Genomic DNA, 13,733 nt, shown 5'->3' on the forward strand with positions numbered 1-13,733 from the left:
GATCTTCCAGGTGCAGAGGAGGGTAAGGCGCTCCTGGGCCGAAAGGCGCCTACTCCAATTAAGCTGGGTAGGTTACTGCCCTGGTTGCGCATGTACCCAGATACGGACATGGCGCACAAATTGGAATGGGGTTTCAGACAGGGTTTTCGGGTAGGGGACCAAGGGCCATGGGCGAAGAGATGGGCGGAGAATTTGCAGTCAGCATTGGCCATGCCTCAGGTGATAGCGACAAAATTGGCCAAGGAGGTGACGGAGGGCAGAATTGCCGGCCCCTTTTACGGGTGGCCTATGGATGATCTTATGGTCTCACCTTTGGGTGTGGTCCCCAAGAAGTCTAAAGGGGAGTTTCGATTGATACGCCATTTGTCATGGCCAGAAGGGGCATCAGCCAATGATTTTATTTCACCGGAGGATACCAAGGTGGTGTATGCCTCCGTGGATGATGCTATCCGGCTCATAAGGGGATATGGCAATGGTGCTGAGCTGGCCAAGTGTGACATCAAGGCAGCTTTTCAGCTGCTCCCTATTCACCCTGAGGATTTCTCTTTGCTGGGGATGTTGTTGGGAGGGGCTATTTACATGGACAGAGTTCTGCCCATGGGGTGTGCAATTTCTTGTGCATTGTTTGAGACTTTCAGTACCTTTTTGCAGTGGGTTTTTGTGCAGGTGAGTGGGCATCGGATGGTGTCACACTATTTGGATGATTTCCTTTTTGTGGGGGCACCACATTCTGGTGCTTGTGGGAAGGCCTTGCAGTGTTTTGAGAGATTGGCACAGGATTTTGGGGTACCTATGGCCCCTGAAAAGACAGAGGGCCCTAGCTGCGTGTTGACCTTTTTGGGCATTGAGCTGGACATGGTGGCGTGTTTGCCTGTGGACAAGGTTGAAGAAATCCTGCAATTTTTGCGACAGATCAGGTTAATACAGAGGATAGAACTGCATGTGGCGAACAGCTACTGAGCATTCTTAACTTTGCATGTAGGGTGGTCCGGGGAGGTAGGACTTTTTGTAGACACATGGGGCTGGTGATGTCTGGAGCATCACTTCTGCATCACAGGATTCAGCTGACTGTAGGTTTGAGGGAGGACATCAGGGTGTGGGAGCTTTTCCTGACTCAGTTTAATGGGGTTTCCATGGCTTTTCGGGAAGAGGACACCGTATGGCAGGTGCAGATTTTTTCGGACGCAGCAGTGGCCTCTGGCTTTGGCCTTTTTTGGGGTGGGCGGTGGTGTGTGGAAGCTTGGCCAGCACAAGGGTTAAACCAGGGCAGGAGCATTGCATTTCTGGAATTCTTCCTACTGTTGGTGGCTTTGGTAGTGTGGGGCGAAGAGCTGGCAAACAGGACCATAATGTTTCATGTTGACAACTTGACAGTGGTTGATCTGGTGAACAGACAGATGGCCAGGGATCTCATGGTGCTGCGTCTTTAGTGAAGATTCATGCTGCGCTGTTTGTCTTTGAATATCATATTTAAGGCTGCACACATTCCTGGGGTCAACAATTCTATCAAAGATTTGCTGTCTCGTTTGCAGTGGCAGCGTTTCCGTGCATTGGCACCGGGCACAGAAGAGCACAAGACTGCGGTCCCAGCGGACATTTGACAGTGGGAGGGGGGGCGTGATGGTCATGAGACTGGTCGAGATGTCGCCAGCAGAACCCACTCTAAGGAGTTATCTCCTAGCATGGTTGGAATTTCAGGATTTTGAGGTGGATGGAGGGCGTTTCTGGTGGCAGTGGCTGGGTGTGCTCAAAGCGCGAGTGGTGTGTTTTGTGATATTCCTGATTCACAAGGGTTTGTCACCAGCCACGATTGGGGGCAAGTTGGCGGGTGTGTCTTTTTTATGAGAAGTTGGTTTTTGGCAGGGACCCTGCAAAGGATGACATTGTGGGAAAAATGTTGAAAGGTTGGGGCAGGGCACGATCAGGGACAGGTGGGGTGGTGCATGAGGCTATTACATTTGACCTGTTGGTACAACTGTTACACGTGTTTCCGTTTTGTTGTGTGGATGTGTATGAAGTAGCACTTTTCATTTGTGTATGATATGGATGTTTTTTGGGGCTTTCCGAGTGTCTGAGTTGCTAGGTGTGTGAAATAATTGTGGACTACGAAAGGAGGACGTGAGGAGGCATGATGTGCACTTGGGCATCTGATTGAGGCGGTCGAAAACGGATCAGTTGGGGAAAGGGAAGTGCATATGGCTAGATAGAGGGCGGGAAGGGGAAGCATGTCCGTTGCAAGAATGGGACTCCTTCAGGAATCACGTTTTTGAGCAAGGAAGGGGTGATTTCTTTCATAAGAGCAGTAAGAAGCTTATGGCTTTTCAGTTGTTGGCTGTGTTGAGGATGGCTTTGAGGCATATTGGAAGGCGGGTGGGAAATTTTGGAACTCACTCGTTCCGGATTGGTGCGGCTACAGAGGTGGCTCGCTGGGGTTGGGACTGGGACCAAATCAGGCGCACTGGAAGATGGCAGTCAAAGTATCGCAAGAGATATATGAGGGCTTGAGGTGGAGTTTTTTCCATGGACAGGGCAGTTTGTGCCATGGGCGGTGTGAGGGTTCATGGGGGGATTATTTCTGTCCTACACTGACATCTGTTTATCCTTCCAGGTTGTGTGTACGGCCCGGGAAAGCAAAAGCGGTGATATGGCTGGTTGGGCATTTGTTTATTCACTGGGCAGCAAAATATGCAGAAAAGCAATTCTAGTGATGATCTTTGGAACTTCCGAGTAGCAGACATGAGGTTTTGTGGTGGGGGAAGAGCAACATGAGGTGGGGCAATTTGCTTCCTTTTATAACTTCAGTGTTGCTGACATTGGGTTGTCCTGATGTCTTGGTATTGCAACTAGGGGAAAATTATCTGGTGCGATTATCGGGGCTCACCCTACTTCAACACATGCAGTGGGAATTGACATTACTGAAGCACAATATGCATGGGACTTGTGTGGTATGGACAGAGTTTTGCCCAGGAGAAAATGGAGAGGAGACATGAAGCATGGGGCTATTGAACGGGCCAGGAAAAAGCTCAATCAGGCTATGGGGTGTTCTGTGGGACACACAACATCAAAGTGTTGACACACAAAGGGATTAAGGAGAGCGAACAAGGGCTTTTCAGGGATGATGGGGTACATTTGTCGGAAATGGGGAATATGCATTACATGATGGAATTTGTGGGAAGTGAAGCTGTGGCGGAGTGAGCCTGTTTGATTTCTTTGAGTTGCAGTGGGTTCGCTGGTGGTGCAGCAAAACGCCTAAAGGGTTTATGCTGGGTGGCATTAGATGGGGAGGGTGGCGGGTCAGATGCGGGCCTGGCCACCCTTACAACGGGGAAAAAAGAAGCAGGTGAAGGATGAGAGAGGGGGGGGATGCCTGTTTCAGGCAGGAGTTGAATGCAAAAGGGTGATGCGTGGGAGAATGGAAGGGGATGCTGGTTAAACAGAGAAAAGTGGGGAGTGAAGTGAGATTGGAAGACAAGGGAGTTCAAAAGGTAAAAGAAAAAAGTGTTCAATCAAAGTTCCAGTTATGTTAATGTTAATTGATGAAGCAAGCCTGTCCTAATAAATGGCCTTTTACATTATTGAGACAGGCGTCGAGTATTTATGTCCCAATGACTTTTTTTCCAACTGTAAATCAATCTGCAGATAAGTTGCTAGAAATAAACATCTCGGTGTTTTGCGAGAGGTTTTCTGCAAAAATGCAAAAGCCCTTTGTAGGTGAAAATTAACGTTGACTGTTTGCCGTCTAGTGTATTTCCCACTGCACAATTCATCCCACAAATTAATTTAATGTTTATTTTAGTACATGTAAAAAAATATATTCTGGAAAAGAAATGTTTTAAGTGTAATTTAGTATCTTTTTTAAGAACTTCAAGAATTGTCTGTGGAATCAGAGTTCTGAAACTTTACGCATTCTAGATGACTTGTTAACTATAAATGCTCACTTTCAAAACGTTTCTTTCATGCTATAAGGAGTCACTGATTTTCACCTGACAACATGACACCAGATTTATTTATTTTCTAACTTTTTCTTTGCTTCATTTCTTTTTTTTTTTTGCTGAGACAGATCACTGTTGGTATGTCTGGTCAAGCACTGAAACTTGACTGAATTATCAGTGATAATTTACATTTGCAAGGTGATTTAGCTTCAGAAACAGTTTAACAGATTTTTGAAGGCATGTTCTTAATAGGTTTTATCTTTGTGACCTTGGAAACAGGATTAATTGTGTGCCTGTTCAAACTACAGTTGCCACAACGAATGCATGCTTTACTTGACGCCCTTTTGACAACTACTTCTACCTTCAGCCTTAAAACTGGTTGCTGACCTTACCTTTGGGTGGCCTTCATGAGAGGACACGTGTTTCTCTGTTTCAAGGGCAACAATACAACAGCACTGAACAGGAGGTGAGATCGCGACCAGCATGTTCAGCAAAAACATTTGGTATTGAAAAGAACTGTTGACACTCAGGGCCATATGTACGAATGTTTGGAATTACGATTTCCTACTTTGCGATTCCATGCGACTCGCAATTCCACTTGTACCAAACTCCACTGAGTTTCTTCTGCCATTCCCACTGGGTAGCAAATAGACCTACTTCATTAATATTATTGAGGTATGTTGCAATTTGCGACCTACTGGGAATTGCAAAAATCACAGAGATGGTGGCCTGCCGATATGTCTGGGATTGCTTTTAAATAAAGCAATCTTTTTTTTAATGCAGCCTGTTTTCTTTAAAGGAAAATGGGATGCATTTAAAAAGCAAAAAATTTAACGTTTCAGTTTCATTTTTTTAAAATAGGCAGTGGTCTGTGGGACCGCTGCCTGCACTTAAAAAACATTTTTGCATGCATCCACAAAGGGGTGCCTAGGGGCCCCTTCCCTTTTCAATGGGTCACCACCTAATTTGAAATTGGTGGCAACTGCGATTGCTTTGTGACAGCATTCACGGTCACAAAACAATCATACATGCCACTACGAGTCACTATTGGGAAGAGACGCCCTTGGCACATCCCTTCCTCATAGTGAGACGCAAACCCATTTTGCGATTTGATAAATAGATTAGTGAATAGCACATTTGGGTTTGCAGAGAGGAAAATGCTTTTTCTTGGTTGCAAACATCCTGATTCTGTGAATTGGGCCGTTTGCAACCATGAAACTTTTCAAAGATTAATCTAATGCACATCATGACCCGATTTTGCAGTCACAAAAGATGAGTTGTGTCTTTTTGCGACTACAAAATGTCCTTTTCTTATGTACCATGACTATTTATTGAGCCGCCATGCAGATCCTGACTCACAAAATAGGGATTGAGACTCGCAATTAGGAAGGGTGTCCCTTCCTAACTGCGAGTCAAAATGGCATGTATGATTGTTTTGTGACCACCATTGTGGTCGCAAAACAATCACAGTTACCACCAATTTAAAATTGGTGGTAACATATTCGCCTCTTCCCCGCTTGTGAATGGCAGCAAAAATATTTTTGCAGAGCAGGTAGTGGTCCCACGGACCACTGCCTACTCTGAATAACTGAAAAAAAAAACTTTTCATTTTTGTTGTTTTATATAAGGACAGCGGGTTGCAAAAAAAAAAAATGCTTTATTTAAAAACCAGTCACAGACATGGTGGTCTGCTGACCCCAGCAGGCCACCATCCCTGTGAGTGCGGCCATTCCCAATGGGGTCGCAAATTGCAACTTACCTTCTGAAGATTAATGAGGTAGGTAATGTGTGACCCCATTGGGAATTGCAGACAGTGTGGTTGACACAGTTATACATTTAGTTTTGCGACTTGCAAATGTATCGCAAATTGCGAGTCGCAAAACATATGGCCTTATATCTAGCCCCTTATTTCTAAAAAAGCCAGCATGAGATGCTGGGAGAGGGGTAGCAGGAGAGGATGGCATCTCTTTGGACTGTAGTGGGTTAGAAATGACTTAATTTAAGTGAGCAGCCTTTATGGATGGAATTGGGTAGAGATGGGAGGGTTAGGGATTTCTTCTTTGCATCTTGCCCTTTATAGCGCTAAACTAAAATTGCATCACTTTGGAGTTAAAGTTCTAGTGGTGCTGTATGTGAAACTTTCAACAATTGGTTTTGGGTAACTCAACAGTATTATGCTAGCTTCCCTGTTAATCCTTGCGTGACCCACTGGCACTGCAACACATGCTGAGAACATTGGAGGATAAGCTTCCATGCATACTGCAAGAAGAAAATCTACTTCATGCCATGGGGCACAGGAAGATTGTCCCACTACCATCCTTAATTTCTTTATCAAAGCCATGATACTATAGCCAGGGAAGCCATTGTCTTGACTGGGACCATACTGCTACTTAGGCCTTTCAGTGCACGGGGTACTGCCTGCTGGGAGCAGTCTGTTTCTAGGAGCTGAATGTTGAAAAGCTGTACGGTTCTTAACCCAAGAGGAAGATGCTGACCCCAGGGAAACGGGAACCAAGTGCATTGCATGTTGCAAATCCAGACATACAGACGTGTGAGTTTGGATCTGAAGGGCTTTATGAAGTTAAAAGAAATCCTGATGTCCTAAGAGGGGTCCCTGCTGAAACATAAGGTGCTGAAAAGGGCAGAATAAAACCTGTGAAGCGGGGTGCCCCCAAATCATCCTGGCACAAGAGCCAAGCTGTGACCTCACCCTGAAGTTCTGTCTGAGGATTACTAGAACTATGAAAACGTGTCCCCATCAGAGGACCAATGTGAATTAGATCAAGATCACATACTTCTACCAGCCCTTCTTATTTTGATGTAGTTGATGGCTTTCCCGTTATTGCCCAAATGCAAAGAGCTGCTAATCTCATTAACCATCTGGATCCATTTTCCATTTTCTTGTACTTTATTTTCACCTATTCCCAATATACGATTTATTTTTTTAAGCAAATGTGTTATTTATTTTACTCTTATGTCTCCTTGATATTATTCTAACCATTTCTATTAATTTGTTTAGTACAATCTTGTCTGTTCAATTACATTTGATGTCACTATTTATTTCCTGTACTGTTATTACCCTGGTACACATACACACAAAATGTCACACGTTTTTCCTGAGGATTCCCTTGTCCCTGTGGCCTAGCTATCAATGGTGAGTCAAGGAATCCCAAGGGAAATCTGATAGTCATAGCACAAGCACATCGAAGACAAAGTAGAGCATTGTAGATAGCTAAGGAAGTAGGAAATATACTTGACAGAACAAGGGTCTCATCACATGCCAACACAGGATGCAAAGACTTTTATTAGCTAACATTATGTGATGACAGTCCATAAGATCATCTGCATATCTAAGAGGAGCCAGTGCTCTGGAGAAAATCACAGCTTGCTTATGGGCCTGCAAGCTATTCTCACACCAAACTGTAAACCATTAGGAAGAGTAATAGTCTTTCAAGTGTTTACCAATAAAAAATTAATGATTTAATAGAAATAGTTCAAACACAATTGACATAACTTGGAATGTAAGATAACAAGTGCCCCAGTGTTTCTGCACTTGGTGGAGGAGCACATGCTTCCTGGCCCCTTTGCGAGCCACTCCTATGCCACAGAGGAGCTTGGACCACTCCCCCTGCCTCTCATGAGCCTCCACTGGCCCCAGATGCAGTCACATCTACCAGCCCTATGGCCCTCATGCCTTTTATCACTTGCTTTAAGCATTTAAGTACTGGGATACTGGCCAGAAATGTTAATTACTGCCCTTGGATATTCCTGCACCTTATTTCAGTTCACTTGTAATCGGGCCCTTAATCCTGACCATGTTGGAATTAACAGACTTGCTTTTTATTCACATATTTTTAAAAATGTTAAATATTTCTTTAATGTACACAATTGCATATTTCTTACTTACATATGTGAAAAAGAATATAATTTTAATTGCCGAGAGTGCAGCAGCAGGTTTTAAAAAATTCAATGAGAATATATCATTTATCAACCCTAGGAAATTCCATAAACATCACAGTCAAGTAAGGAGTCACTGTAGGAAATTGGTTCTAGTGGGTAATAGCTCATCTCTCCTATTGTTTTACATTAGGGTTACACAAGTATGTATTTCAACCATTACCACGTACATGATATAAAACTCTTGAAAGCAGGCAATTTTTCTTCTGTAGGTAGGCTAGATAAAGCCAGTGATCAACTATACTAAGAACATTGGCACTGGTGCTTTGCCTGGACTCAAAGCTAAACTACCTTGGGCCCAGATGAATACAGCTTTCCTAATAAAACTGAATATTAATTAATTGATTTCTACTTTTCTCAAAATTGGATGCTTGACTAGAGAGGATTTTGGGGGCAAAGGTTTAATGATAATTTATTTACAGGGCATGAAAAAAATGGTGGGGGGATACAGAGATGTTCACTAGTTTTTTAACAAATATGGCACCCTTTTATTTGAAAATGGAGATAGGTTAGGTTTAGAAGCTGTAGGGGATATTGTTATAAGTAGGTTCTTTCAAGCTTACAAGGGGCATTCATGGTAACTGGAACATTTTAAAGTCTTTAAGCTGTAGAAGATTTGTTATTGAAAGAATCAGTATTAGATACGTGAGACATTTTGGTAAGGTGAGGGGGACCACTTAACATGAGCAGAAAGAGTAGTCAGCGAAAGTATTGTTGCCAGACAATGATTTTCAGAGCCACAAAATGCACATAATACTATCAAACTGTTTCCGCAAGATAACCTGAAAATAAGTGACAGTCACAACAATAAACAGATCTTCAGGGCAGGCTACAAATCAATTCCTCTTAACCATTTCAAAACAATCTACATTATCACTTCAATTTAAATTAAGTGAATATTTACCTTCACAGTTGATCCTGTCTCTGCTTAACTCGTAGCCTTGATTGCACTGACACATAAATGAGCCAATCATGTTGTAGCACTGCTGGGCACAAGGATTGCTGCCAGAATCACATTCATTTATGTCTGCAATAAAATGTTTAATATATAAATTTACATCTGGAGCCATTTAATACTACTAGTGCTGCGATTTTAGATGAAAGGTAAACTGAGAATAAAACTACTTTACCATGGGTTAAATTTTCAGACACTTGACTAGTTAAACTGAACAGGCCAATTTATCCTATAACCTTTAAGTTATCATCTTGTTGGCAATCTCCAAATCACTAACTTGTTGAGGGACTATAACTTTATGGGGTTATATCAGCAGAGACATGATTCACAAAGACTTAGCTTTTAATGTTGTCCCTATTTTAACCCAAAGTATCACTAGAGAGCTCATTGATATTTAAGAATAATGACCAGTTTCACATTCCATGCATTTTCTCTGGTGCATAGGCAGTGATAAATAATGGTAATTATTACCAGAACCCATCAGTTTTCAATGCTGTAAACTTAAGGTAACACACACACACACACACACATGCACACGCCCACACACACACACACACACAGTTTGCTAAGTATTCACATGTTCAAAATGTAATCTTGTAGAATTTCCATCCCATGGAAAATTGAACATGCATAAATCTGATTAGGCAATCTCTCAATTACCTCTTACCCCCCTCACCCCCCAACTGAATATAGAGGAATCACGTCAACTTTCATACCCTGGAAAAGCACTTGCTCCTGCTTTTCACAGAAGTACATTTATATGCATTGCAAAGGAATTTACTTGCAAGAGATTTGTGAGTACTCAAAAAACTACTAATTTGTGGGTAGTCAGTTGCTTTCACTGGAAGGAGCACACAAAGATACAATTTTTGAACGAGGAACTACCATCGTATTGGGAAACATTCCAAATTTACAAAACACTCTGTGCATCTAAACTTATGTCACTTCTGATTGTTCTAATCACTAACTCATGTAGACAGAGTGGCACTTTATGGACCTTAGTTTAACATTCTCTTTAAAATGAGCTTACTTAATGTCAATTAGTAAGCGGTATTTACTCCTTGCATAGGTGTGAAAGACTTTTGAATTTGTTAGGCGATGTAAGAATAGGAGAGAGCTTTGTTAGTTAGTCTCTTGGAGGGATCTTAAAACATGATTCACCACCTCTAAAATTAACTCTTTTTATTTGTCTTTCGACATCCATTGACTTCGCATTTTGACAAAGGTACATCTATAAAATAAGTAAAAACATTATGCTTTCTTGAACTGAACTGGTAATACTGTTCTAGCGCAGATAGCTGAAGTCTCATAATTTAAATGAACGTATGTTAGCTTATGTTCTTCCTTTTCATTCAATGACTTTGGATTTCAAACTTCCTGGGAACAGATGACTAGGAACAGGATCTACTGGGAAGTGGATGCAGTACATAATTTGTAAAAAAAAATATATATATTAATAATAACAATAATAATAATGAATAAGTGCATGGTCCCAATTTGTTTCTTAGGAGGGTGCCACCCATTACTACTCCTAAGCACTTCTCTTCCACCACTCGTGTCACCCACTGCCCCTAGGGAGGGTGCCACTCACTGTCTTTGGTACCAACTGTAAAAAACATTCCAAACTGGTTTCGAGGGTCCTGGATGAGTGGGTCAGCAATGGGAAAATCGTTTCACCCATACAAGGTAGTTAGCGAGGGACTTTCCACAATTGATCAGATTTCTATCTTTCTACACCTAATCTGCAAGACCGGCATAGTGATAAAAATTCCCCTTGTATGTGGCATTCTTAGACTTTTTGTCTGCCTTTGATCTAGTGTCAAGAAACCACCTTTGGGAAAAATTGGCCATCCTTGACATAGAACCAGGACTCCAGTCCTTCATCCAAAAGTCACACTTCCGAACTTCCATTCAGGTGATGCTAGGCCTAAAGAGACACATCAGTAGGAAATTATACACCAACAGGGGTGTTAGCAAACAAGGTTGCCTTCTAGCTCCTATTTTGTTCTTTCTCTATATATGATGATGTTCTGAAAGTATCACCTGATGTCCCATCAATTAATGGTTTCAAGATCCCAGCTTTACTGTACGTGGACAATTCTATTCTTATAGAAAAGACCCCCAACAGCTCTGCAGGCACAGTTTCTAGCAATAGAAACTCATTGTACGACAAACAAATTGGTACTTAGGGACGTATTTATACTTTTTGGCGCACAACTGCGCCAACGCAGTTGTGCATCAAAACATTTAACGCCGGCTAACGCCATTCCAAAGCGCCATGCGGGCGCCTTATTTATGGTATGACTTAGCCGGCGGAGCTGCCTGGTGTGCGTAAAAAAAAATTACTTACACCAGGCAGCGCCGGCGTAGGGGAAAATGGAGCTTGGGCGTCAAAAAATGGGGCAATTCAGGCTGAGGCAAAATTTTCGCCTCAACCCGATTAGCGCCATTTTTTTTTACTCCCAACCCCCATTTAAATGACTCCTGTCTTAGCAAAGACAGGAGTCATGCCCCCTTGCTCAATGGCCATGCCCAGGGGACTTATGTCCCCTGGGCATTCGGCATAGTGGCATGTAGGGGGGCACAAATCAGGCCCCCCTATGCCACAAAAAAAAAATATAATAATACTTACCTGAACTTACCTTAAGTTCCCTGGGATGGGTCCCTCCATCTTTGGGCGTCCTCCTGGGGTGGGCAAGGGTGGCAGGGGGCGTCCCTGGGGGCATGGGAGGGCACCTCTGGGCTCCTTCCGAGCCCACAGGTCCCTTAACGCCTGCCCTGACCAGGCGTTAAAAAATGACGCTAAAGCGGCTGGACGTCATTTTTTTTGACCCTCCCACTCCCGGGCGTCATTTTTTCCCGGGAGTGTAAATACAGCGCAAATGCCTCTGAGTCATTATTTAGAAGGGAACGCCTACCTTGCATATCATTAACGCAAGGAAGGTGTCCACGCTAAAAAATGACGCAAACTCCAAGATCTTTGGCGCTAGACGGGTCTAACGCCAAAGTATAAATATGGAGTTAGTTTTGCGTCGGATTTGCGTAAAAAATATGCCCCTTAATTCCATTAAATCCAAGATAATTACCTTCAGGAGCAAGTGCCTATCGAAGTATGTCTTTATAAATCAAGAGAAACTTGTGGAAGTGGCTTCTTTCAAATATCTGGGTGTTATAATCACGAAAACACGGAAATGGTCAACCCACATTCAAACTAATACTGGCAACTCGAAGCGGCTACCAATGCAATTTTGTGTATGGTGAACAGACACAGTCATAGATCCTACAGATCCATCGTTGTGAGAAGTAGTTTTGGAAAACATTGCTCAAATTATCAGGAAGCTTCCGCATGCTGTGCTGGTGGCAGGCGTGGGTTACTCCTTGATACAGTCCAAATGTCAATTTGCCTCCATCAAATACAGAATTAAAAAGCTGAGTTCAAGATCTGCCCATCTCGTGAATGAGGTATGGAAAGAACATTTTACTATGCAGCCAAAATCCAGTTATGCCATCGAATGGTGTAAGGAAGCAGTGAGGCTGGACACATCACCATCTTTTAATTTAAACCTGTTATCACGCAAGAGGCAAAATGCCATAATAAACAAGTATTGACATTAAAGCTCCAGGAAACATTGTCTGCCCTTGGCAATTAAAATAATCAGTTCCCATATTGGTCTGTTTGATCCATCCCTGTGCCCTCAACAATACCTCGTCATGCTAACAAACCACGGAGAAAGAAGACTCTGAACCTTAGCCTGGGGGTGTGGGGGAATACCTGCTACTAAATACATTTAGGAACTCTCACAACCAGGAGGTTTCTGATAAATGCCTGTGAGGTGAGGAAGAGGACTGGAACACTTTATGTTGGTTTCCAGCCACTATTGTAAGGTGAGGTCCAACATGATAGTGAAGATCTTGGGCAAAGAGCAGGCTGTCAACAGAGCAGACCAAATATTCTTTTTACTAAGTGACCTTATGACCTACGTGACCAGGGCAACAGCCTTATATTTAAGGCTCAGCTGGGAAATTCACACAAAACTACAGAACATTTAATGAGTTTATTTTTTGTGTCCAACTTGCTTTATTATCGTTCTGCAAATTGTCCGGCCTCCTTGTACAGAGCTGCTTTATGCCTTTGTCATCTCTGATCCATTTTCAATATCCTTGATCTTGTACATACAACTCAAGTTCAGGGAGAAAGGAAACGGCTAGAGGAAAAACTGGGGGCCCTAATTTAAGTTGAAATTAGAAGAGAAAAAGCTACAACACTGGGAGACTAGTAAGGCTAGGGAATATGAGCAGGGTGAGGGCTGCGGGAAGCTGCTAATGTGGAAAGCCAGATTGGATCGAACCCAGAACTACATTAGGAAAATTAGGGATGAGGAGGAACACCTTGTGGTGGAGGGAAGTGAAGGGGTAGAACGAGCATTTCATAACTTTTTCCAGGACTTATACTCAGAAACCCTGGAAGTAGACAAGGAAGGGCTAGATAGATGGTCAATGGAAAAATGTCTACCTAGACTCACTCAAGAACAGCAACAAGTTCTGAGTGGTGAGATTACCAGGAGTGAAGTCTTGACGGCGGTTAAGAGACTCAAAGAGGGGAACGCAGCAGGCCCAGATGGGATTTCAAATGAGTTTTACATTATGATGTCTGAGGTAGTGATCCCGGTCTGGCTTAAGCTGTTTAATGCTATCTTGCGGGAGGGCTCCCCTACAGCAGTATCCTGAAATGAGGCCATTATCTCCCTGATTTTAAAACCTGCTAAAAATCCCATACAGTGTGTTAGACCTGACAGCCTTAGGGTAGTCACCCCTAACTTTTTGCCTGCCTCCCTCCTCGTTTTTGGATACTGTTTTTGCTGGTTTTTAGACTCTGCGCACTTTACCAC

At 43.0% G+C, this 13,733-nt stretch overlaps 1 protein-coding gene across 1 annotated transcript in view; it reads right to left on the bottom strand.

The window, feature by feature from the left end:
• The window catches only part of EFEMP1 (EGF containing fibulin extracellular matrix protein 1), a 572,290-nt gene that overhangs the window by 143,226 nt on the left and 415,331 nt on the right, over nt 1-13,733 (bottom strand). The window contains exon 7 of the mRNA XM_069234365.1: nt 8,794-8,916. Coding sequence (XP_069090466.1) covers nt 8,794-8,916 — 123 coding nt within the window. The remainder of the gene's footprint in view (nt 1-8,793; nt 8,917-13,733) is intronic.

This window comes from Pleurodeles waltl, chromosome 5, assembly GCF_031143425.1.
Source record: "Pleurodeles waltl isolate 20211129_DDA chromosome 5, aPleWal1.hap1.20221129, whole genome shotgun sequence".
Lineage (NCBI taxonomy): Eukaryota > Metazoa > Chordata > Amphibia > Caudata > Salamandridae > Pleurodeles > Pleurodeles waltl.